Below are 26869 nucleotides of genomic sequence, written 5' to 3'. Positions count from 1 at the left end.
GTTAGTGCTTCATATTTCATCTTAGACCGAAGAATACAAATTTATGCAAATAATTTAAACAATGGGATGAACCTCAGCATGGTCATGTGTGGGGAACATCCACAAACAAAGGTTTTTAATCAATGGATTTATTCCAAGGTCATCTTTGCTATATATCCGCTAGAACAACTGAAAGCAATGGCTGAAAACCACAATCACCAAATACCCAGCATTAAGAGCAGGGGAAATTTAGAAAGAAACTGGCTCAATATCAGCTGGAATGCACAGCAAAGCTTTATTTTTACTAAATTACGCGATGCATGCTTAAACCACAACTACTAATTTTTACATTCATGATGAATAAATTCATGAAAGTGAGTTGTGAAAACAAACATAAATGGAAATTTAAGCCATCTCAGAGCAGAAACAGACCATAATACTAAGCAGATCTTCTTTTCCCACATGATCTCAGAGACGCAGTGGTGCCTGTTGAGGTGGAGTGAGACCAGTTCCTCACAACCAAGATATAAGCTATGTGTCTTCATCGAAAACACTGGTACCTGTAATTTCTCCTGGACTAGACTTAATCACCTGATGGAATTGGAAAACAGCTTTTTGGAGAATGGCTATTCCCTATTGTCCATTGTTTCTCTTTATTGTCTCCCAGGAGATCAGCTGACTGCAGGGTGGAAATATCTGTTGCAATACTTTAGCCATCATTGCGGGGGGCAGGGCAATCTTGATGGATCAACTGTCTTTTTTTAACCTACTCCATCAGTTTTAAATACCAATGTTGCCCTAATTCCCCATCACACCAACTCCAAGGTTCATTTTGTCAATTACTAATATTCTGCAGCGATCAAGTGAAAGCGTTGTGAGATCACTTTTCAATGGCATCAGACGAACAATAAAATGGTCAGGACTAAGGCAGATATATAGATATATTGCCAGTAAGGAATTAATGCAACTAAAATTTTCTTACACAAATGAAGCAAGTGTTCTTAACAGAACCTATGAACATAATAATATAAACACACTTTCAGACACATGTAACTACTGGATTAACCAGTATTTGTATGACATTATAGGTATATTACAAAACACAATCTTGATACATGTGCCTACAGTCAAGACATATGTCAGTTCCAGAGAACAGACATTCAAGTTTACAGAGATACAAAATATTGAAATTATTCAAAATTAAAGCTTATTATGTAGTTTAGATGCTACGGTGCTGTCTTCTATATTATTATATAGAAAGTTTTCTAGTTTCCCAGATCTATATAAGTTTTCTACATCTATATTAAGGGCACTTCATTGTAATCATGTGCAAATAAATTTGTAGTGATACTTGGCAGCACCATCATTCGGACAAAACTAAAGCGACATATTATTCTGTAACTATTAATGCAATAACATCAGAATTTGATGATACCACCCTCACCTCAGTCCAACACTGGCACTTCCACATCATATCAGGTTTTGTTGAACAAAATAAACAACCTTTTTAAATGGTCAGTCGATTTAAAAATCCCAAACATTTAAGTGCTTCGTTCTGATGCTCAGTTGTACTGATTTTCTCCCCACAGAATTTTCCCAAATTCCAACATAAAAATTTGCAGAATTTCAAGTTCAGATCACATTTCTATGATATTTTGAGATAGTTAATCACTGTGCCTGCCCATTGCCCAGATTGAATTAATCACCATGGTGAGTTTCCACAATTGCACTCATTTTCACACCGTCTAAAAAGGTCTTTAATAAACTCTCTTGTTTTTATATTAAAGGTGTAATATGCCATCAGACACCTTTTAAAACTCAGAATAAAACTGATACTGTACACCACTAACTCACAACTGATGCAGTGTAGTCACTTTCACTTAAAGTGCTAGATCAAACATTTTTTTTTGTGATAAACCCAATTGCAGCTCAATAAAACTGCACCAGTTACCACTTCAGATATTTTAAGGAATATTTTTAATTCAAATGTAAAGAAAATGTCTAAATCAGCCCTATTGTACCAGTTCATGGAAGATAATATGTATATAATATTGAGGGAAAAATTTAAAGAGCAAACACTTCCATGAACTGATGCAATTTTGAACATTACTTTATGTCTAAATATTGATTGCACCCACAAAGCATAATCTGTGGCTAAGATTTCAAACTAGTGATTATTTAAGATATATTGGATGATATTGAGGCACATGGAAATGTCAATGCATCAACAATGTAAATGGGATATTTTTACTTCTCTTGGGGGCTGTCATTAAAAGTAAGTAAGTCACAGTTTTCCCCTAGGATTCAGTCTGTATAAGTCAGGTGACCCTAGGGTTCAATTTATTCATAGAAAATAACAGCAGATCTGGCAGCATCTGTGGACAGAGAAACAGAGTTAACATTTCGTATCCAGTAAGACATTTCTGTGGAACTTTTCTCTCCAGAGATGCTTTTAGATCTGCTGAATTTCTCCAGAAGATACTTTGCATATCAGATCTCCAGTATATCACAATACTTCATTTTTATTTCAGTCTGTACATTTCAGTTGTCACCGAGGGTTCAGTCTGTAAGATTGAGCAGTGGCTTTACTGGTTTAAGTGTAGCCAGTGTGAACGAAGATGTTCTTGCAGCATGGTTCTAATATTCCACAGTTACAGCTTTAGTTCGTAGATATTCATGAAGAGCTTCCTCGCCTAAAAATGGAAAGAAAAGATTTAGATTTAGAAACTTCAGAAGTCTTGAAATCAAACACCTAGATGATCAGGTTGTCTTCTTCTGTAACAGGAAAGGAGCAGTCACTTTATTGGGGGTTTTCTACGCGCCCCTCCAACAGCAACAGAGACACGGAGGAGCAGATTGGGAGGAAGATTTTGGAAAGGTGCAGAAGTAACAGGATTATTGTCATGGGTGACTTTAACTTCCCTAATATTGATTGGAACCTCCTTAGTTAAAATAGTTTGGATGGGGCAGATTTTGCCAGGTGTGTCCAGGAAGAATCCCTGACTCAATATGTAGACAGGCAGACTAGAGGAAAGGCCATATTGGATCTGGTGCTTGGCAATGACCCAGGCCAGGTGTCAGATCTCTTGGTGGGACAGCATTTTGGTGACAATGATCACAACTCCCTGACATTTACTATAGTCTCGGAGAGGGATAGGAGCAGACTGCATAAGAAAGTATTTAATTGGGAGAGGGGGAATTACAATGCTTTTGGCAGGAACTTGGACACCTAAATTGGGAACAGATGTTCTCAGGTAAATGCACAACAGAAATGTGGAGGTTGTTTAGGAAACATTCGCTGATAGTGCTGGACAGGTTTCTCCCACTGACGCAAGAAAGGGATGGTAGGTTGAAAGAACGTTGGGTGACAAGGGATGTGCAACATCTAGTCAAGAGGAAGAAAGAAGCTTACTTAAGGTTGAGGAGGCAAGGATCAGACAGGAATTTCGAGGGTTACAAGGTAGCCAGGAAGGAACTGAAGAATGGACTTAGGAGAGCTAGAAGGGGGCATGAAAAGGCTTTAGCAGGTAGGACTAAGGAAAACCCAAAGGCAATCTACACTTATGTGAGGAAGAAGAGGATGGCCGGAGTGAGGGTAGGGCCAATCAGGGATAGTGGAGGGAATTTGTGCCTGGAGTCGGAGGAGGTAGGGAAGGTCCTTAATAACTACTTTGCTTCAGTATCCACTAATGAGAGTGAACTTGTCATTTGTGAGAACAGCGTGAAACAGGCTGATATACTCAAACAGGTTGATGTTAAGAAGGAGGATGTGCTGAAAATTTTGAAAAATAAGAGGATAGATAAACCCCCTGGGCCAGACGGGATACACCCAAGGTTCTTACAGGAAGTGAGGGAATTCACTGCTGCACCTTTGGCGATGATCTTTGCGTCCTCACTGTCCACTGAAATAGTACCAGATGATTGGAGGGTGGTAAATGTTATTCCTTGTTCAAGAAAGGGATTAAGTTAACCCTGGGAATTACAGACCAGTCACAGTCTTATGTCTGTGGTGGACAAATTATTGGAGAGGATTCTGAGAGACAGGATTTATGATTACTTGGAAAACTATAGTTTGATTAGTCAGCATGGCTTTGAGAGGGATAGGTCATGCCTCGCAAGCCTTATTGAATTATTTGAGCATGTGACAAAACATATTGATTTAGGTAGAGCAGTGGATGTGGTGTGCATGGATTTTAACAAGGCATTTGATAAGGCTCATTCAGAAAAGAGGCATTGGATACAGTGAAATTTGGCTGTCTGGATACAGAATTGGCTGGCCATGGAAGACAGAGGGTGGTAGTTGATGGCAAGTATTCAGCCAGGAGCTCGGTGACCAGTTGTGTTCCACAGGGATCTGTTCTGGGTCCTCTGTTCTTTGTGATTTTTATGAATAACTTAGATGAGGAAGTGGAAGGATGGGTTAGTAAGTCTGCCAATAGCACAAAGGTTGGTGAGGTGGTGGATAGTGTGAAGGGTTGTTGTAGGTTGCAATGGGAATGGGACATGGACAGGATGTAGAGCTGGGCTGAGAAGTGGCAGATGGAGTTCAACCTGGAAAAGTGTGAAGTGATTCATTTTGGAAGGTCAAATTTGAATGCAAAACATAGGGTTAAATTCAGTGTGGAGGAACAGAGGGATCTTTGGTTTCTTGTCCATAGATCCCTGAAATTTGCCACCCAAGTTGATAGGGTTGTTAAGAAGGCATACAGTGTGTTGGCTTTCATTAGCGGGGGTTGAATTTAAGAGCCGTGAGGTTATGCTGCAGTTCTGTAGAGCCCTGGTTAGACCACACTTGGAATATTGTGTTCAGGTCTGGTCGCCTCGTTACAGAAAGAATGTGGAAGCTCCAGAGGAGATTTGTCAGGATGCTGCCTGGACTGGAGGGCATGTCTTATGAAGAAAGGTTGAGGGAGTGAAGTAGGGTGAGAGGTGAATTGATAGAGGTGTACAAGATGATGACAGGCATAGATAGAGCGAATAGTCAGAGACCTTTTCCAGGCCAGAAATGGCTATCACAGGGGGCATAATTTTAAGGTGACTGAAAGAAGGTTTTAGGGATGATGTCAGAGGTCAGTTCTTTACGCAGAGAATGGTGGGCATGTGGAATGCACAGCCAGTGGCGGTAGTAGAGTCAGACACATTAGACATATTTAAAAGACTCTTAAATAGGCACATGGATGATAATAAAATGTAGGATACGTAGGTTACTTTGATCTTAGAGTAGGATAAAAGATCAGCACGATATCAAGGACTGAAGGGCCTGTACTATCCTGAAATGTTCTAATTAATTTCTCACGATTTTCTTTTAGATTCACTCTGCAAATTTATCTTGCCTCTCAAATTAGTGCATAATGGTCCAAATGTTCAGTCACTCTGTCCTGAAAAAGATTCTAGGAACTTTCCCGCAACTGATTCAGAAACCTGTTAAACAGCATAAGTGACATCAGTCAGTTTCCCATCCAAAGGGACAATTTGTGACATTTTGGATGATCAGTTTTCTCACTTCATTCTTTTAACATCCTGGAGAGTTGGCTACCTTTATAATCTTTTTAGTTTTGCTGTAATATTATTTTATTTGTATTTAATCCAGTTAGTTCCTCCTCACGCTCTATTTCCAGGTTTCTCAGGTACTTTGTCCTCAACATTTACTGTGAAGACATATACAAAATAGCTATTAAAAAGAATGAATCTTATTGAAAACAGAAGATCCTGAGGAGAATTTATGGTTGGATGTTGACTGGAAGAGACTAAAACTAAGAACATGGTTTAAAACTTGTGGATCTTCCACTTAAAAGTGATGGAAATTTTCCTCACAGAGCGTCATTTACCTGTGAAATTCTCCTTCCCAGAAAAAGAAGAATATCTGTCATTAAGGCAGATTTAGATAGATCTTTGATTGGCAAGGAGGTAGACATGACAGGAGAGTGGAGTTGAAACCACATGCAAGTCAGCTATGATTGTCACAGAGTCATAAAGAATAGAAACAGGCCCTTCGGCCCATCATGTCTTTGTTGACCAACAAACATCAAGATACCCTAATCCCACTTAGCTGCAATTATTTATAGCCTTCAATGTCTTGGCATTTTAAGTACTCATCCAGATGCTTCTTGAATGTTGCGTGAGCACTTGGCTCCACCACCCTCTCAGGTAGCATGTTCTATATATCTACCACCCTCTGGGTGAAAACAAGTTCCTCAGATCTTGAAAGCACATGCTCCTTTTGAACAGGCTTGAGTGGCTGAATGGCCACACTCGTTCCCTGTATATACGTCCTTATTTAACATGCCTGCCATTTTCTGGTTTACAACTACAATATTACTTGTGTCTTTAAGGAATTTCTGCACCTCTCTCTGATTCTCAAAATATTTGTAAAATCCCTCAGCATTGTCCCTGATTTTTTTATTGTCTCTTTGCTGTTTTTTCCAGAATCTTCCAGTCCATGCAATCTCCACTCATATGCCTTTGCACAAGATTAGATTAGTTTCCCTACAGTGTGGAAACAAACCCTTCGGCCCAACAAGGCCACACCAACCCTCTGAAGAGCAACCCACCCAGATCCATTCCCCTACGTTCACCCCTGACTAATGCACCTAACACTATGGGCAATGTAGCATCTTTGGACTGTGGGAGAAAACCCACACAGACACTGGGAGAATGTGCAAACTCCACACAGACAGTTGCCCGAGGCGGGAATTGAACCCGGGTCCCTGGCGCTGTGAGGCAGCAGTGCTAACCACTGTGCCACCGTGCCACCCCTTTTTCAGTTGCACACTGTGCCTCACCTCTGTTCCCCACATTTCTGCTCGCTGATTTTAAAAACAGTTCCAAATTTGAAAATAGCTCACCTGACATCAACTCCACATCTCAAAAATAGGAGCAGGAGTAGGCCATTAGATCTTTCAAGCCTGTTCTGCCATTCAATATGATCAGGACTGTTCCCACTTTCTCCCCATATCCTTTAATCCCTTTAGCTCTAAGAACTATACCTAAGTTCTTCTTGAAACCTTCCAATCTTTTGTCCTCAGCCACTTTCTGTGACAGAAAATTCCACAGGCTCACCACTCTCTGGGTGAAGAAATTTCTCCTCATCCCAGTCCTAAATGGCCTACCCCATACTCTTAAACTGTGACTCCTAATTCTGGACTCTCTAGTTATTGGGATCATCCTTCCTGCATTTAACCTACCCAGTCCAATTAGGATTTTACACGTATATATGAGATTCTCTCTTTTTCTTCTGAACTCAGGGGAATATAATCCTAACCAATCCAATCTCCTAAGCAGAAAGGATAAAGATATATAGATTTATAAATAGGGAATTATGGTTAGGAATCTACAGAACAGACATCACTTCTGCAAAGTAAATGAGATTGAGATAGGAAGACAGAGACAAACCAACTTTTTTTCCAACATGTCTTCAAATAGCTTCTTTCATCTCTCTTAGTCTGCTGAATATTGAAGTCACATGTTAATTATATTGGCAAACCATACACTATTTACAATCAGAATCTGGATTAGATTGCTGGGAATGGGACACATGTTGACTTAATGACTCAATAGCAGCTGGAAACTTAGTTCCTTCCAAGTATGACAGAGGGAGAACATTTAAACATGCTGCCAAAGTTAAAATTACTTGGCCTACAATCTTAATGAGAAAGCAAAGGAAGAGTGACGTGACTTAGAAGGTGCATTGTCGATATCAAAATAGAATGTAACATTTTTTATAAATCACAAACGAAGCTGCAAACAATTATTGACAGAATGTGCATAAAGTGGCAAACGGAATTAAACAAATTTGAGGTGAAACACATCAACAAAAAACACAACACAACAAAACATAATCTAAGCCCAATATCTTTAGGAAGCACATTCCTTGAGAAGATTCTGAGAGCTAAGATATACATGCACTTGGAAAGATGAAGGGCTTTTGCCTGAAATGTCGATTTTCCTGCTCCTTGAATGCTGCCTGACCTGCTGTGCTTTTCTGGCATCACACTTTCGACTATAATCTCCAGCATCTGCAGTCCTCACTTTGGCCCATTTGGATAAGAGTAGTCGGCATGGCTATGTGCATGGGAGATCATGTCTCACGAATTTGATAAGTGTTAGTTGCTGAAGTGACCAGGAAGTTTGATGAGGACAGGGCAGTTGATGTAATCTATATAGATTTCAGTAAGGCCTTTGATAAGGTTCCACATGATAGGCTGCTCTAGAAGGTTAGATTGCATAGAATACACAAGGAGCTGGCAAATTGGATACAAAATTGGCTTGATGGTCAGAAGAAGAGGGTAATAGTAGAAAGATGCTTGTTGGACTGGAGGCCTGTGACTTGTGGAGTGCCTCAGGGGTCGATGCTAGGCCCATTGCTGTTTGTTATCGATATCAACGATTTGGATCAGAATGTATAAGGCATGATTAGTAAGCTTGCAGCTGACGCTAAAATAGGCAGTATCGTGGATAGTGAGGAAGGTTATCAGAAATTGCAGCAGGATCTTGATCAGCTGGGAAGTGGGCTGAGAATGGAGTTTAATATAGATAAGTGCGAGGTCTTGCATATTGGAAAGTCAAATCAAGGTAGGAGTTTCATGGTAAATGGTAGTGCCTTAAGGAGTGCAGTGGAAGAAAGGGACCTTACAGTTCAGGTGCATGGTTCTCTGAGAGTGGAGTCACAGGTAGACAGGGCAGTGAAGAAGGCTTTTGGCACAGTGGCCTTCATCAGTCAGGGCATTGAGTTTAGAAGTTGGGAAGTTATGTTGCAGTTGTACAGGACATTGATGAGGCCACACTTGGAGTATTGTGTTCAGTTTTGGTCACCTTGCGATAGGAAGGATGTTATTAAACTGGAAAAAGTACAGAATAAATTTATAAGGATGTTGCCAGGACTCAACAGTCTGAATTACAGGTAGACGTTGGACAAGTTAGGACATTCTTCTTTAGAGGGTTGGAGACTGAGGGAGGATTTTACAGAAGTGTATAAGATCATGAGAGGCATGAATAAGGTAAATGCACTCAATCTTTTTCCCAGAATTGGGGAATCGAGGACTAGTTTATGGTTAGAGGAGAAAGAATATAAGGGAACCTGAGGGACAACTCTTTTACACAGTGAGTGGTTTACACATGGAACAAGCTGCCAGTAGAAGTGGTTGAGGCAGGTACATTAACAACATTTAAAAGGCATTTAGACAAATACATGGACAGGAAATGTTTAGAAAGATATGGGCCAAGTGCATGGAAATAGGATAGCGTGGATGGAAATTTTGGTCAGCATGGACCAGTTTGGGCGAAAGAGGCTGTCTCTTTGCTTTAGGACTCTATGGCTCTATGAATGGAAATAGGCTCAGTGTTATGGAAGGGCGGAGGAAATTGGAGCATAGATACATCATTGCCACAGTTTGATAAGGTTGCAAAAATACACAAGAATACTATGTTCTACCACATGCAGCAAAACGTTGCTCCATCATGATTCGGCATTCAAAAAAAATGAGCAAAACCAGAGTCAATTCCCCCAGCAGGAGCTCCCACATACTCAGTTTCACTCAGTCCTGGAACTCAATATAACACAACTGCCTGGTCATAGAGTGAATGCTGCAACAGAATGACCAACGCAAGCTGTGTTTCTGAATAAAGTTTAAACTTACCCAGATCTTTTCCAAATCCAGACTGTTTGAAACCCCCAAAGGGAGCTGCAACATCAGTTTTATTATATGTGTTGATAAATACAGTTCCAGCATCGAGTCCATCGCTCACATACATTGCTTTTCCAATGTCCTGTGTGAAAATCCCTGACGCTAAACCAAACTCTGTATTATTTGCCCGGTGCAACACTCCATCAACATCTCTGAAACCAATATAAAGAGAGTAAAATCAGTGCTTCACATTGGACTGTACATTTCATCTCATAACCACAAATATTTCTTCAAATATAAAGCATAGTAGAAAAATACTTGCATTAGATAACAGGTTTATAAGAGAAAGAGCATTAAGAATGAACTGAAAAAGTGAGAGGTCAAAAGCAGTGAATGTTAATATATTACTAAGAAATATAAGTGTGAATCCAGGAAGCATTTTTTTTCAAGTAAGCAAGTGACCACACAAAAATGATGCGAAAAGCAGGAGTAACTACTGTTATAAAGCAGAGGTTGACCCCCTTCTGAGAACCAAAACTGAAACACCCAAAGAGGAGCGCCTCTTCCTGTTGAAAGGAGTGTGAGAAGGGGTGTAATCCATTTTCATCAAATTTTAGTGGTTAAATAAAAGAAACCTCTGACACTCACTTCACAATCAACAAGCGACAATTTATTTATCTAACTCTTAACAGTGAACAACTTAACTAAACTATTAGAAACTGAACAATTCCCTTCCAGTTACTAACTCTTTCCAAATAATGCAAAATTTGAATGGTATGCTGTTCCAATAAATAGAAGTCTCATTCATATACAAAGAAATGAGTTTAGTCTCGAAATTACAGCCAGATTACATGCCTTCCGGAATTTTCTGTGCCTACATCCGTCGCTTCCTACATCTTCTCCTCCATTGGTACTGTTATCAATTGGATGGTGCTTTGTCTAATACATTGATGACTGTGACTGCCAATTTCTCTCTTGAGAGAGAGATGAGAGCTGAGAGCTTTTACCTCTGGCAGGATGGCAGCTAGCTCTGTAGATTTTTCAACTGCCCCCTTCTTTCATACCTTGATGACCTATCAATATTTTTACAATCGGATTGGCCCGAGGTTGTCAAAATCATCAGGTTTAAATTTGCTAGGTTTTTAGTACCTGAGGGCCTGATTTAAATTGATTGGCTAAATTTAAAACCTGTTGTCTTGACAAAAACTACTGCTTAGCCTGCTAACTCTAGTGCCTTTTGATATAAATGTTTCAGTTCGGGCTGTCTATGTACCGGCAAACTCAAACTGCTGCCAGACGTCCATTTTAACTCTAAGCATAGAAAAAAACACCATCTTTTAAAGGAACCACACAATACATTCCCAATTTTACAATTTTACAAACACCAACTTCACAACACTACAGACCAAAAAGACAATCTTCTGAAGCAGAGAGTATGGCTATGGTGATGAGAAAAGGATACTGCCTCTGTAGCAGTGAAGGAGAAGTGATAATAGAAATTGGACAGAATGGAAATTCATGAAAAGGTGGAGTTTGGAAAGTTGGCAGTATAAAAGGGAGGAAATCATCTGATGCTAATTTCTTAGTTTGATCAAGGCAGAGACTGGGGATGGCCCTCTTGTGGCACAGTGGTAGTGTCTCTATGCCTGGACCGGGAGGCTCAGGTTCAAGTCCCACCTGCTCCAGTCAATGTACAGGGTTATTATAAAATAGGTTAAATTTAAAAAAGACTAAGGGGACTGGATGCCACAGTGGTGCAGTGATTAGCACTGCTGTCTTATGGCACCAGGGACCTGGGTTTCATTCCAGCCTTGAATGACTGTGTGGAGTTTGCATATTCTCCCAATGTCTGCATGAGTTTCCACCAGGTGCTCCAGTTTCCTCCCATAGTCCAAAGATGTGCAGATTAGGTGGATTAGTCATAGTAAATTTAGGGTTATGGTGGGATACAGGTGGGATGCTCTTCAGAGGGTTGGTATAGACTCGATGAGGCGAATAGACTCTTTTGCACCTTAAGAATTCTATAATTCTATGACCGGATATGGCACGCAGGCACGAAAGTAAGGCCATGATTAGACCAGCCATAACCTAGAATTGTAGAGTAGACTCAAAGGGCTAAGAGGCCTACTCCTGCTCCAATTTATTCTGCTTTTGCTGAGTAATGGTAGATTGTTGTTTTGTCAAACTAAAGAAAATACACAGTTCCTCTCGCCCGTGGGTGGAACGGTGGCTCAGTGGTTAGCACTGCTGCCTCACAGCACTAGGGACCTGCGTTCGATTCCAGCCTCGGGCGACTGCGTGTGCGGAGTTTGAACATACTCGCCCATGTTTGTGTGGGTTTCCTCTGGGTGCTCCTGTTTCCTCTCACAGTCCAAAGATGTGCATTGGCCTTGCTAAATTGGCCATTGTGTTCAGGGATTATGTAGGTTAGGTGCATTAGTCAGGGGTAATATGATAAGGGAATCGCTCTGGGTGAGTTACTCTTTGGAGGGTCGGTATGACTTGTTGGGTCAAATGACCTATTTCTACACCGTAGGGATTGTATTGTATTATATTCTATTCTATTTTCGGTGTGGATATTTGGGGAACTGCTATTGATGCAGACTTGGATATGGGGAGCATAATTTCAAAGTTTATAGATGATAAAATGCAAACACAGAAGAGAATAGTGAGGACTTAAGAGGATTTAACAATGACAGACATTCAGAGGGTAAAATTTACCATAACTGTTAAATGATTTATTCTAGTCTAATGAATGAGACACTAAATGATCTAATTTTAGATGGGATGCAGAGAAACAGAGAGGCCTGTGGCAAGTAAGGGTGAGTGCGTATATACTAACTAAGCACATTGAGAAGGCTGTTAAAACCTTTTGTTTCATACAGGCATATAGTAGAAACGAAAGGAAGTTGGCAAAATCTTAGTACTTTGGTTAGACCATACTAAATTTGGGCACTACAGTTTAAAAGGGACAGTAATGCACTTCGTTGGGTTTTGTATGTCAGCCCATGTAATATATACTGGATATATTGGAAGACTGGATTCTTGGCGAGTCACATGTTTAGATTAGATTAGATTAGATTAGATTACTTACAGTGTGGAAACAGCCCTTCAGCCCAACAAGTCCACACCGCCCCGCCGAAGCGCAACCCACCCATACCCCTACATTTACCCCTTACCTAACACTACGGGCAATTTAGTGTGGCCAATTCACCTGACCTGCACATCTTTGGACTGTGGGAGGAAACCGGAGCACCCGGAGGAAACCCACACAGACACGGGGAGAACGTGCAAACTCCACACAATCAGTCGCCTGAGGCGGGTATTGAACCTGGGTCTCTGGCGCTGTGAGGCAGCAGTGCTAACCACTGTGCCATCGTGCCGCCCACAAAGTCTCCAAGTTTATTCACAATACTAACTACTTTTTGCACAGACTTGTATGAATAGTCTGGGTTGGGTTCTTATTGAAGTCACTGTCACTGCAAACACTGAAGTGACTGACCACACACTGAATCCATTCAGAGAATGCCTAAAAACAAGGCAGTACCTTTACATTAGAATGTCATATACAAAGAACAAAGAAAATTTACAGCCCAGGAACAGGCCCTTTGGCCCTCCAAGCCTGAGCCAATCCAAATGTACTGTCTAAATCTGTCGGTCAATTCCTAAGCATTTGTAACCCTCTGCTCCCTACGTACTCATGCATCTGTCCAGACACATCTTAAATGAATCTACCTGCTGGCAACATGTTCCAAACACCCACCACCCTCTGTTTGAAGTACTTGTCCCGTGTATCCCCCTTAAACTTTCCACTTCTCACCTTGAACGCATGACCTCTGGTTATTGAATCCTTCACCCTGGGAAAAAGCTGTCTATACCCTTCATGATTTTGTAAACCTCAATCAGGTCCCCCTTCAATCTCCTTTTTTCTAGTGAAAATAAACCTAACCTACTCAATCTCTCTTCATAGCTAGCACCTTCCATACCAGGCAACATTCTCATAAACCTTCTCTTCACCCTCTCCAAAGTGTCCAGATCCTTTTGGTAATGTGGCGACCAGAACTGTACACAATATTCTAAATACGGCCGAACCAATGTCTTGTACCCGGATGGCTGGTCTGGCATCTCTGGAAATATGATAAAACTTTGGAAAAGTTACAGTGAACATTTGATGTAATAGGGATGTGGGACTAGCTAGGTTGAAGGTCTTCAGGTCTGTGGGGAAACCAGAAGAGTTGAGTTTCTTATTGTTAGGACAGAGAAGGTTAAAAGGAAATTTAAGTGAGGTGTCCAAAACCGTGAAAGGTTTGATAGGTTAAATATGAGAAACTGCCTCCAGTGGTAGAACCAGATCTTTTGATTTGAGGTGATAGCAAAAGAATCACGAGTTCTTATAACCTGACTGTGCTGAACAAAGGGCTGATGCAAGAGATTAAATGATAACATTCAAAAGGGAGTTGGATGAAAATGAAGGAAAACTCTGATGTACAAAGAGTTGGGGTGTGGGACTAACTAGGTTAGCTTTTCTAAAGAGCCAGCCCAGTTGTGATAGCCTGAATGGTCTCTTTCTGTATTGCACCATTTTAGATTAGGAAATCTTGAACAAAATCTCTCAAAATACAGCTAAATCTTCAATTCTCATAGAAACAGTTCTTGCCTTTGATATACTGTGAACAGGAGATGTTTCCAGTTTGCCTGCACACCCTCAGTTGCTTCTCATCACTATCTATCATCCCCATGCAGTCTCTACCATAACCACCACCATGTGAGAGAGAGAGAGAGAGAGAGAGAGAGAGAGAAGACAGTAGAGTTTATTGTCACCATGTGTTGTGCCTGAAACATTATTTGGTTTTGAACTTACTGGCTGGACACTTATCTTGCCTCCTGTCCATACACCTTGCCAGAGTGGGAGTGGCAGTGAACTGGACACACCCAGAAGGGAAAAGATTATGGGAACAGCCATAGAAGACCTGGAGAAGTATGTTTAAGAAGTACCCTCTACAGTTGGAGTGGAAAAGATTGTAATGGATTGAGGTTAGTGTCAGAGTCTTGCTGTCTATTTTCCTGTGCCAAACTCAAGGAATCTCATTTCATTTAGTTTACAGTATAGCACTGCCCGTAACCTCTTTCTATTCACTCAGCAAGATGGTAGTTCCACTTCATCATTCAACTCACCCATCTCGAAACTTAGAAATGACCATCACTGGTCCAAAAGATTCTTCTTTCGCAATGAACATGTCATCCTCCACATCAGTGAACACTGTCGGTTCCATGAAGAAACCTAGAACAAAGATAACCACCAGAAACAGAATAATCGCTGCTGAGACAAGGCTAAAAACTAAAAGTCTTTTGACTACAGGCACAGTATACAGACTACACCATGTCCTTTAACAAGTCATTGGACTCAATGGCTTAACTCCGTCTGTTCCTCAGCACTTACCAACTCACCGCGGAAGGATACAAAGAATAAAGAACAAAACAAATAGTAAGAGCTAGTAAAAAAGAGCATAAAAATAAATATACACTATCAAACCAACAGAGAACATGTTTACAATTACAGGAGAAAAAAACTGGTAATGGTAATATTGTCACTTATATTACAGTCTGAATAATCACTTTAAATCAGTCTTTCCAATAGAGCGACCAGTGATCACGCCAGAAGTTTCCAGAAATTTAGTAAATCAGAGGACAGGGAGTTAGCAGAAGTAACCTAAGCATAGTAAGAGTAATGCAGAGAATCACAGTATTTAATATTGACAAATTTGTAGAACCACGTAATTCTATTTAAGATTTATATAGGAAGTAGGTGAGAACAGCGCTAGTGCCCAAACTATATTATTGCAAGTTTCTCATGATTCAGAAGCAGTTCTATTAGATTGAAAAACTATGCATATATAAGAAAACAGAAAGGGAGAAACCAGGGAATTATTAACTGGTGATCTGAATAGTTACTCTCTGGAAATTGTCAGAGTTTGTAAGTAAGGATATGGTGACTGAACACTTTGAAAATATTCAATTGACGAGAGAGAACCAGCATAGATTTTAAAGGCTAGGTCCTGTCCAACAAATCAAACAAATATTTTTTGAAGAAATGATTGCACTAATGGCTGGAGGTATATTTATTTGGACATTCAGAACATGGTAAACTCCCCATGAGGCTGTTAGCTAAAGTTGGAGTTCATGGCATTAGAAGGCAGATTATTGCCTTGGTTAGGAAATTGGCTGAGTGACAGAGACAGAGACTGGGATGATAGACAATACTTTAACTGTCAGGAAGGGACTTATTATGCCCCTCAACTGCATTCATTAATTACTTAGATTTTGGTGTACAAAAATCCACATTGCCGACAAGGCAGGTAGGTAATAAGTTGCAAAGAAATATTGATACATTAAATGAAAAGGCAAAACTGTGGGAAATGAATGCAGGACAGATCAGAGAACCTCCTAAATGGTTACAGCTAGAAACAAGAAGGGCTCACTAAATCAGATCATTAAAATGTTTTAGCAGGTCCAGAAAATAATCAAAAACCTAACAAAATGCCAATCTATAACTTTATGAGGACTAGAAAACATGCTTAGCTTCAGCAAAATAAAGTTTTGGTTCGAGTTCACCTGCATTCACTGTGAGCAGCCCTAGGGATCACACCTTAGAGAGGAGGTTTTCATCATGGAAGGAGTTACTGTAGATCTACCAGGATGGTACCTCAACTCCAAAGGTTAAAGTAAATGAAGTGATTACACGCAAACTAGTGTTATATTGCCTGGAATTTAAAAGGCAAACATGTGATTTGATTGAAGCTTTAAAGATATTAAGGAAAATGGATATAGTACATAGAGAAAAATTATTTCCACTGGTTGAGTCATCTCTGATCAGGCGACAGTCTAAAAATTAGAACCAGACCTTTCAGAAATAGAATTTTGAAACACTTCCATAAAAAAGATAGGAAACGTTTAAGACTGTATTCCATGAACAGCTACTGAGGTTCAATGAAGTGTCCAAGATTGATGGAACTTTGTTATCTGAAATGGGTATACGAAGTTAGCTATCAGATGAGCCGTTATCTCACTGAACAGTGGATCAGGTTCACAGGTCTGAATGGATAAATCTGTTCATATGGCAGAACTGTACACATGCTTAACATTGTTGTATTCTGTCATCTTTAAAGTCCTCCTGTCTTTCCAGTAACATCCTCTGTTCCTGCCTTCAAGTATGCATAAAAACGAAATACTGCTCAACTGTATCACATAAAAACATGTGGTTTCTTTGTCAACCCATTTCTATAAAGTTAAAGACTTCATACCAGGTTGCAAAACAGACTTTCCCCCATATACCAGTGTCGCTCCTTCCTTCACTCCAATCTCACAGTATTCCAGTAGTTTTTCCAGATGAGCTTTATGGTTTTGTGGCCCATGATCTGTTGACCTGTCTAAAGGATCACCAATTTTCATCTTCTTAATCTCCTCAACCTGGGAAATAAAATACGGACCACCACGCATTAATAATGCACATTTTCTCCTTAAAGCGGAAGAACAATAAACAAGAAGAACTCCATGATAACTTACCACTCGCTGAACAAATTCATCATGGACAGATTCTTCAACAAACAAACGGCCAGCAGCAATACAGTTTTCCCCCTTATTGAAATATACTGCACCCATACCCTGCAGGAGGAAGATTAACAATTACATATAAGAAAAGGAATTGCTGTGTTCACTGAACAAGAATTGGGGTCAGTTTTAATTTATTGACAGACTGACTGCAGAGTTGTAAACACAAGGATGTCTCAGGTAACACTCACCATTCTTACAGCCTTGTCAAGGTCACAGTCATTGAAGATGATGAGTGGAGATTTCCCACCCAACTCCAAAGAGACCTTTTTCAGATTACTCACAGCACAGCTGTTAAACAGATGTTAAAAGGTCAATTATATTATCATTCATTCATATCTTATTTGACAATTGTCATTATAACTATTTTTTTTTCCCCAGGAGTCAATCCCACTCATACTATTGACAAGTCAAGCTATATCAAAGATCTGTGTATATATGCTCTCATGTAATAAATATAAACACCATCACATCTGCAAAATATGACAGAATATTGACTGGATGACCGAACATTGAAGGTTTCTAGAAGTTAAGAATAAAAGAGCATGACTCTGCAGGGGGTATTGTAGTTAAAAGAAAGAGAAATCCCAAAATCTGTTTTAAACCTACACATTCCTTAATAAGCCATTCTTGCTGATTGATCATCAACTCCACCCTCCAATATTTGAACCTGTCTCCTATATTATGATGTCTGAGATTTACTTATTTGTCGTATTTCTAGGGAGTTTCCTGTCTATTTTCTCTTCTTTCCAACCCCAATTTCTATCTTCTGCCGACTGCAACCTACCCTGCCTCCCCCATCTGATTCTTGCTTTAATGCTAAGACTGTTCTGTGCACATGTGCAGTGTGAACTTAATGCATGATACAGGGTCTGGAACCATGCGGATGCACATTTTCAAATGAGTGCAGTTGCCCTGTAGTTGCGGTATTAGCAAAAGCTGACTTTCCAAACATTCCACGTACACCCCTGAGATTTCTCAGCAATATGTGGTTTCTTTATCAACCTATCTCAGATGTCTTCTTGAATTACTCCTTCTGACCATGACTCAGATTTTAAGTTTATTCTTTGTCAGAGGGAAGGTCTTTCTGTCACCACAACCAGAAAGGCATAAGAAAGAGTGAAGGATGAAAAAGGCCATTCTTCACCGTATCAATGTTCTGAGCTGTTCAATTTATTGGGTGCTTTAACTGTTCGACCCACTTCTGCCTTTGCAAAATGTTTTGTTTATTTCTCACATTCTGATTTGAAAATCTCTGTTTTTTCTCTGTATTTTATTTTGTCTACAACTGCTATTTCATTTACAATTATTGCTCTCAAAAAAAGGCAGGTCATAGTAATTGTAGGTCATGCTCAACAACCAAAGATTTATCTACTGTTTATTGGTGAGTTGACAATGTCCCATTGAACATCCTGAAAAAACGATTTTACAACTTACCTTTTCATAATCTGTTTACCGATTGGAGTTGATCCTGTGAACCCCAGTTTGCGAACATCCGGGTGTTCCGACAGCCGCTGCCCAACCAGGCCACCTAGGATTAAATGTGAAGGATTCGACGGCTACTAAATATCTTGATTAATATCAAAGTTCAGTAGTTGCAACCCGATTTGTAGAAGTTTGAATAGCAATATGGTATTTTTGGCTGCACAGTGGCTATGTTATTGGAATTGTAGCCAAGAATACTGTGTCTTCATCACCATTCATGGGAATATTTTATCTCACCAGTGGCACAGTGATATATGGTCAGCAGAGCATGGTCCAACAGACTCTGAAGCCATGAACTCTCAAGACACCGGGTAAAATGGGCAAATATCCTGCTGATTACCACATGCCCCACAGCTGATGGTGGCTGCAGATATAGTGGATATGTATTGATTGCTATCTCCCAAGATTCCCTAGACACCTGGAAAAGTCCTAGCAAACCACAAATGCAACACCTTATTCAAGAAAGGAAAGAATCAGAAAATGGGAAACTATAGGTCATTTCTGCCTAATATCTGTCTTCAATGAAATGATGGAATCCCTTATTAACATACCAGTAGTAGAACATTTAGAAATAAATAATTGCTTGGTTTAATAGAACATAAATATTGCTTAAAGATGGCCAGAAGTCAAAACTGTTCATCTTTTCATCTGGACTATTACATGAGAAACAGTGTAGGTGCTCCTTTTTTCAAGTCTGACAAATGCAAGACAAAAGGTTCTGACTTCTTGTCTTGTTTTAGTAACATTTAGAAAAATGTAATACAATCAGGTAGTGTCGATACAGTTTTGTAAATGGGAAATTGTGTTGATAAACTTATCAGAAATCTCTGAGGAATACAACAAGCAGAGTGGATGAAAGGGAACCAATAGATGTGTGAGATATTGTGTTATACGTATCTTTACGAACTCACTCACCAGCTCGCTATACTCATTCATACTGCATTCCCATTAATTTGTTCAAAACCTTTCATTAACTTGTAATTTACTATAAGATGTTTTCATTCATTCATTCATAAAACTGTGGTTTTGTAATATATTTTACTATTACAATATAGACTAAATTAAAACATCCCTTTCAACCCATTAACATAGAACATAGAAGAATACAGCGCAGTACAGGCCCTTTGGCCCTCGATGTTGCGCCGATCCAAGCCCACCTAACTTACACTAGCTCACTATCCTCCATATGCCTATCCAATGCCCGCTTAAATGCCCATAAAGAGGGAGAGTCCACCACTGCTACTGGCAGGGCATTCCATAAACTCACGACTCGCTGAGTAAAGAATCTACCCCTAACATCTGTCCTATACCTACCCCCCCCCTTAATTTAAAGCCATGCCCCCTCGTAATAGCTGACTCCATACGTGGAAAAAGGTTCTCACGGTCAACCCTATCCAAACCCCTAATCATCTTGTACACCTCTATCAAGTCACCCCTAAACCTTCTTTTCTCCAATGAAAACAACCCCAAGTGCCTCAGCTTTTCCTCATACGATCTTCCTACCATACCAGGCAACATCCTGGTAAACCTCCTCTGCACCCGTTCCAGTGCCTCCACATCTTTCCTATAGTATGGCGACCAAAACTGCACACAATACTCCAGATGCGGCCGCACCAGAGTCTTATAAAACTGCAACATGACCTCAGTACTCCGGAACTCAATTCCTCTACCAATAAAAGCCAGTACGCCATATGCCTTCTTCACCGCACTATTTACCTGGGTGGCAACTTTCAAAGATCTGTGTACATGGACACCAAGATCCCTCTGCTCATCCACACTACCAAGTATCCAACCATTAGCCCAGTACCCCATCTTTTTGTTACTCTTACCAAAGTGAATCACCTCACACTTAGCTACATTGAACTCCATTTGCCACCTTTCTGCCCAGTTCTGCAGCTTATCTATATCCCGCTGTAACCTGACACATCCTTCCTCACTGTCAACAACTCCACCGACTTTTGTATCATCCGCAAACTTGCTCACCCAACCTTCTAGCCCCTCCTTCAGGTCATTTATAAAAAAATGACAAACAGCAATGGTCCCAAAACAGATCCTTGCGGAACACCGCTAGTAACGGCACTCCAAGATGAACCTTTACCATCAACTACTACCCTCTGTCTTCTTCCAGCCAGCCAATTCCTAATCCAAACCTCCAACTCACTCTCATTGCCATACCTCCGTATACTAAAATCCATATACACCACATCTACCGCTTTCCCCTCGTCCACCTCCTTAGTCACCTTCTCAAAGAATTCAATAAGGTTTGTGAGGCACGACCTGCCCTTCACAAAACCATGCTGACTATCCTTGATCACATTATTCCTATCCACATGTTCATAAATCCTATCCCTTACAATTCTCTCTAAGACTTTGCCCACAACAGAAGTGAGACTCACTGGCCTATAGTTACTAGGGTTATCCCTACTCCCCTTCTTGAACAAGGGAACCACACTTGCTAGCCTCCAGTCTTCTGGCACTACTCCTGTAGACAACGAGGACACAAAAATCAAGGCCAATGGCTCTGCAATCTCCTCCCTTGCTTCCCAGAGAATCCTAGGATAAATGCCATCAGACCCAGGGGACTTATCTATTTTCACCCTTTCCAGAATTTCCAACACCTCTTCCCTACAAACCTCAAAGCCATTCATTCTACTTAATTGTGATTCAGTATTCACATCGGCAACAATGTCCTGTTCCTGAGTGAATACTGACGAAAAGTATTCATTCAGTGTCTCCCCAATCTCTTCAGCCTCCACACGCAACTTCCCACTACTATCCTTGACTGGACCTATTCCTACCCTAGTCATTCTTTTATTCCTGACATACCTATAGAATGCCTTAGGGTTTTCCCTAATCCTACCGACTAAGGACCTTTCATGTCCCCTCCTTGTTGCTTCTTCGTTCCTTTAACCCTGATCAGGCCTACTTCTACATCAAAAACTACCTTTGTTTAGATGTCAATGTCATAAAAAATACCATCCCCATCAAGTCTCCACAAAATATTACAATATTAATCAGCCCTTACCAACCGTCTCTCAGACCTGAGTAGATACAAAACATCAAACAGCTTCCTCAACTAGATCCATACATATTAACAGAACTGTTAAGAAACTTCCTATCAAAACAGCACTGGAACTGAATGAATGAGAACTGTCAAAACCGGCAAGTAGCAAACAAAATCTCACAGCCCAATTTAACATTCTCCACATAAGGACATCTATAATTTCTAACTTATTTAGATTATATAGGTTTAGTATTTTTACTAACATAAAGGTTGATTCAATAAAGATCATTTCAAACTTAAAAGATAAAAGAACTAACATCTTTTAATTACACAGCCTGGACAGACACACTAATCTGAATAGCAGCCAGCAGTTAGCAAGTGTTTAAACAATCTCCGGCCTCCCCAGGACTGATGACAAATGAATTTTTGTATATAATAGATCAAACTATGCAACACCATAATGATAGAATTTTATTATAGAGTCACAGAGACGTACAGCATGGAAACAGACCCTTCGGTCCAACCTGTCCATGTTGACCAGATATCCCAATCCAATCTAGTCCCACCTGCCAGCACCCGGCCCATATCCCTCCAAACCTTTCCTATTCATATATCCATCCAAATGCCTCTTAAATGTTGCAGTTGTACCAGCCTCCAGCACTTCCTCTGGCAGCTCATTCCATACACGTACCACCCTCTGTGTGAAAGAGTTGCCCCTGAGGTCTCTTTTATATCTTTCCCCTCTTACCCTAAACCTATGCCCTCTAGATCTGGACTCCCCCACCCCAGGGAAAAGACTGTGCCTATTTATTCTATCCATGCCCCTCACAATTTTGTAAATCTTTATAAGGTCACCCCTCAGCCTCTGTGCTGCAGGGAAAACAGCTCCAGCCTGTTCAGCTTCTCCCTGAAGCTCAAATCCTCCAGCCCTGGCAATATCCTTGTAAATCTTTTCTGAACCCTTTCAAGTTCCATAACATCTTTATGATAAGAAGGATACCTGAATTGCAGGCAATATTCCAAAAGTGTCCTGTATAGCCACAATATGACCTCCTAACTCTAGTACTCAATAAAGGAAAGCATACTAAATGCCTTCTTCACTATCCCATCTACCTGCGACTCCACTTTCAAGGAGCTATGAACCTGCACTCCAAGGTCTCTTTGTTCATGGACACTCCCGAGGACCTTACCATTAAGGGTATAAGTCCTACTAAGATTTGCTTTCCCAAAATGCAGCACCTCGATTTATCTAAATTAAACTCCATCTGCCACTTCTCAGCCCATTGGCCCATCTAATCAAGATCCCGTTGTAATCTGAGGTAACCCTCTTCGCTGTCCACTACACCCCCAATTTTGGTATCATCTGCAACCTTACTAATTATACCTCTTATGCTCGCATCCAAGTCATTTATATAAATGATGAAAAGTAGTGGACCCAGCACCGATCCTTGTGGCACTCCACTGGTCACAGCCTCCAGCCTTAAAAAAAACCCTCCACCACCACCCTCCGTCTTCTACCTTTGAGCCAGTTCTGTATCCAAATGGCTAGTTCTCCCTGTATTCCATGAGATCTAACCTTGCTCACCCATCTCCCATGGGGAACCTTGTCAAATGCCTTACTAAAGTCCATATAGATCATATCTACTGCTCTGCCCATTTCAATCTTTTTTGTTACTTCTTCAAAAAACCCAATCAAGTTTGTGATACATGATTTCCCACGCACAAAGCCATGTTGACTATCCCTAATTAGTCCTTGCCTTTCCAAATACATGTATATCCTGTCCCTCAGGATTCCCTCCAACAACTTGCCCACCAACGTCAGGCTCACTGGTCTATAGTTTGTCCTTGTCCTTACCACTCTTCTTAAACACTGGCACCATGTTAGCCAACCTCCAGTTTTCCGGCACCTCACCTGTGACTATCGATGATACAAATATCTCAGCAAGGGGCCCAGCGATCACTTCTCTAAGTTACCGCAGAGTCTAGGGTACACCTGATCAGGTCCTGGGGATTTATCCACTTTTATACATTTCAAGACATCCAGCACTTCCTCCTCTGTAATATGGACATTTTTCAAGATGTCACCATCTGTTTCCCCACATTCTATGTCTTCCATATCCTTTTAGATTAGATTACATTCCAGTGTGGAAACAGGCCCTTCGGTCCAACAAGTCCACACCGACCTGCCGAAGCGAAACCCACCCATACCCCTACATTTACCTCTTACCTAACACTACGGGCAATTTAGTATGGCCAATTCACCTGACCTGCACATCTTTGGACTGTGGGAGGAAACCGGAGCACCCGGAGGAAACCCACGCAGACACGGGGAGAACGTGCAAACTCCACACAGTCAGTCGCCTGAGGCAGGAATTGAACCCGGGTCTCTGGCACTTTGATGCTTAGGATTAGGCCTAAGCTGGTCGTGTAGCTAACCACTGGCCACCGTGCCGCCCACATAGTAAATACTGATGCAAAATACTCGTTTAGTATCTTCCCCATTTTCTGTGGCTCCACACAAAGGCCGCCCTGCTGATCTTTGAGGGGCCCTATTCTCTCCCGAGTTACCCTTTTGTTCTTAATGTATTTGTTAAAACCCTTTGGATTCTCCTTGACCCTATTTGCCAAAGCTATCTCATGTCCCCTTTTTGCCTTCCTGATTTCCCTCTTAAATATACTCCTACTGCCTTTATACTCTTCTAAGGATTCATTTGATCTATCTTGTCTATACCTGACATATACTTCCTTCTTTTTCTTAACCAAAGCCTCAATTTCTTTAGTCATCCAGCATTCCCCATACCTACCAGCTTTTCCTTTCACCCTAACAGGAATATACTGTCTCTAGTACAAGGAATATGCTGGAATACTCTTCATTTGACCGAATAAATACATTTCCAAAAAAATTGAAGAAGCCCAACACCAAAAAAAGCCCAAATGAATGGCATTCTATCTACCACCTTCAGCATTCATTCCCTCCACGACCAGTGGCAGCAACTGTGCACCATTGACAAGATGCACTACAGTAACTCACGAAGACCCCTTAGCTAGCATGAAACATATCTGACACATCTAACAACTCAAAGAACATGGGTAATAGATCCATAGGAATTAGCTGTAAGTTCCATTCCAAGCAGTGCACCATGCAGATAACGAAATATACTTCCATTCCTTAATTGCCATGACTTCAAAAATCAATTCTCTCTCTAGCAACATTGTACATATGGTTCAAGAGGACAGTTCGCTACCACCTTCTCATGAGCAATTAGGAATGGACAATAAATATTAATAAACGTCAATGATATCCACATCCCAGAACAGAATTAAAAACAGACAAGCCTAGCATAGCAGAGGTTACATTGTAGATGAATTAATTCAGGAACAACAGGCTACACTGACTGAGAAGCTTGATGGTGCCTATTGTAAGAGTGGAAGGTAATGGATTCGGGGAGCAAAGCTTGCTCCCCATTGAGGTCAGATCTCAGCACTGAGTGCAGTGTTAAAAAACAATCTGAGAGAGATTCATTATCACAGTATCACAGCAGTTAGCAGTTCTGACAGAATTCAAAACCAGCTCCCCTTGTAGGATAAGTCCTCTCCACAGCAAGCTTCATTCTAAATCTACTTTCTGTCTAGCACATTCTGCCATTTTCCTGCTCCATCCTAGCACTAGTGCATCCAGTAGCCTCATTTCCAAAACAAACTTTCATCTGGTTGCCCTTTCCCTTTACCTTAAGTCCACTGGCTCTCCTCTCCTGCAGAGTCCTGCACTCAGCACAGTTAAGTACGAGAGAGGTGTGGACACAGGAAGAATGATTCAACAACTCATTGTTTAGACAGCATTGAAATACAGAACTAGTTAGTCACTCCCAAAATATATTGAACAATTCCAACAAAAGAAGTGTTTGTCAGTTCACCTGATCCAGGAAGAATATTGATAACTCCTTTCGGTATTCCAGCTCGTGCTGCCAATTCAGCAAACTTCAATGCAGTCAGCGGAGTCACCTAAGATGGAATAAAATCCAGATACAGTTACCAGAGGAGAATATGGGGTCAAGTGTACCCTAACTCGCTAAATGGAAAGCCCAAATATTGAATCAAATCTTGAATTTTACAATCATTCTCCACTATTCAAAAACTGGGTGAGGAATAAAACTAATTTCATTCAATTCCCAAATCCCTGTGTTTGGGTTCAAATTACACTCAGAGGTGACTTATGCTGTGTTTGTTGGTCATTTCTCCTGAACAGAATAATAAAAACAAGGATTTAAAAATCACTATGATCATTTCAAAATTGCTTGAAACATACTAAATTACATAAAGAGACCATGTGGGCTTTGAAACAACCTACTCATACTGGCTTCAACTTTTTTCATTCTTTCATGGGCTGTGGAAATGCTGGCTAGGTCAGCATTTGTTGCCTATCCCAAATGTTCCTGAGAAGAAATTGTGAGCATTAGTGAATGATCCGCCAACCTTTTACATTATCAAAATAAGATACACAGAAAATTGGAGCAGCAATATGTCATTCAGCCCTTTAAACTTGCTCTGTCATTCAATATGATCATCCAACTCAGTACTGCCACTTCAACACACAACCTTGTTCCCTCACCAATATTTCTGTTTCAGGCCTGCAGCAATGTTCCAGCAAGGTTCAGCATAAGCTGGAAGAACAGCATCTCATTTGCCCCTAAGAAACCCTGCAGCCTTCAGGACTCAATATCAAGTTCAATAATTTTAGAATCTGAATGCCTTCTTCTATGTCTTTTACCCACCCCCTCACACTAGGTTCTATCACATGTTTGCACATGCTCTCCATGTCTGCGTAGGTTTCCTCCAGGTGTTCCAGTATCCTCCCATAATCAAAAGATGTGCTGGTCAGGTGAATTGGCCATGATAAATGGCCCATACTGTTAGGTGCATTAGTCAGGGGTAAATATAGGGTAGGGGAATGGGTCTGGGTGGGTTAATCTTCTGAGGGGCAGTGTGGACTTGTTGGGCCGAAGGGCCTGTTTCCAAACTGTAGGAATCTAATCTAAACCTAATATACTTCTTCAATGTAATGTAACTGAGTTACATATTTCAGTTTGCTGATGACAGCACTGTAAATTATGCAGATCCCAGAAGAAAGTTGCAAAGGGATGAATGTGTAAAACAGTGATAGACGGAGTTC

At 40.7% G+C, this 26869-nt stretch overlaps 1 protein-coding gene across 1 annotated transcript in view; it reads right to left on the bottom strand.

The window, feature by feature from the left end:
- Positions 1-250: 250 nt before the first annotated feature.
- Positions 251-26869, bottom strand: part of LOC122561527 (mitochondrial 10-formyltetrahydrofolate dehydrogenase-like) — a 137711-nt gene continuing 111092 nt past the window's right edge. The window contains exons 16-23 of the mRNA XM_043713262.2: positions 25614-25701; positions 18648-18741; positions 17402-17501; positions 17166-17264; positions 16904-17069; positions 14778-14883; positions 9615-9814; positions 251-2672 (exon numbers count right to left, since the gene is read on the bottom strand). Of these exons, the coding sequence (XP_043569197.1) occupies positions 2617-2672; positions 9615-9814; positions 14778-14883; positions 16904-17069; positions 17166-17264; positions 17402-17501; positions 18648-18741; positions 25614-25701 (909 nt within the window). The 3' untranslated portion in view covers positions 251-2616. The remainder of the gene's footprint in view (positions 2673-9614; positions 9815-14777; positions 14884-16903; positions 17070-17165; positions 17265-17401; positions 17502-18647; positions 18742-25613; positions 25702-26869) is intronic.

This window comes from Chiloscyllium plagiosum, unplaced genomic scaffold, assembly GCF_037043375.1.
Source record: "Chiloscyllium plagiosum isolate Xiang-an unplaced genomic scaffold, Cpla_swu_hap1 HiC_scaffold_23, whole genome shotgun sequence".
Classification (NCBI taxonomy): domain Eukaryota; kingdom Metazoa; phylum Chordata; class Chondrichthyes; order Orectolobiformes; family Hemiscylliidae; genus Chiloscyllium; species Chiloscyllium plagiosum.
The sequence above is the reverse complement of the archived record's forward strand: the minus strand, read 5'-3'. Positions and strand labels throughout refer to the sequence as shown.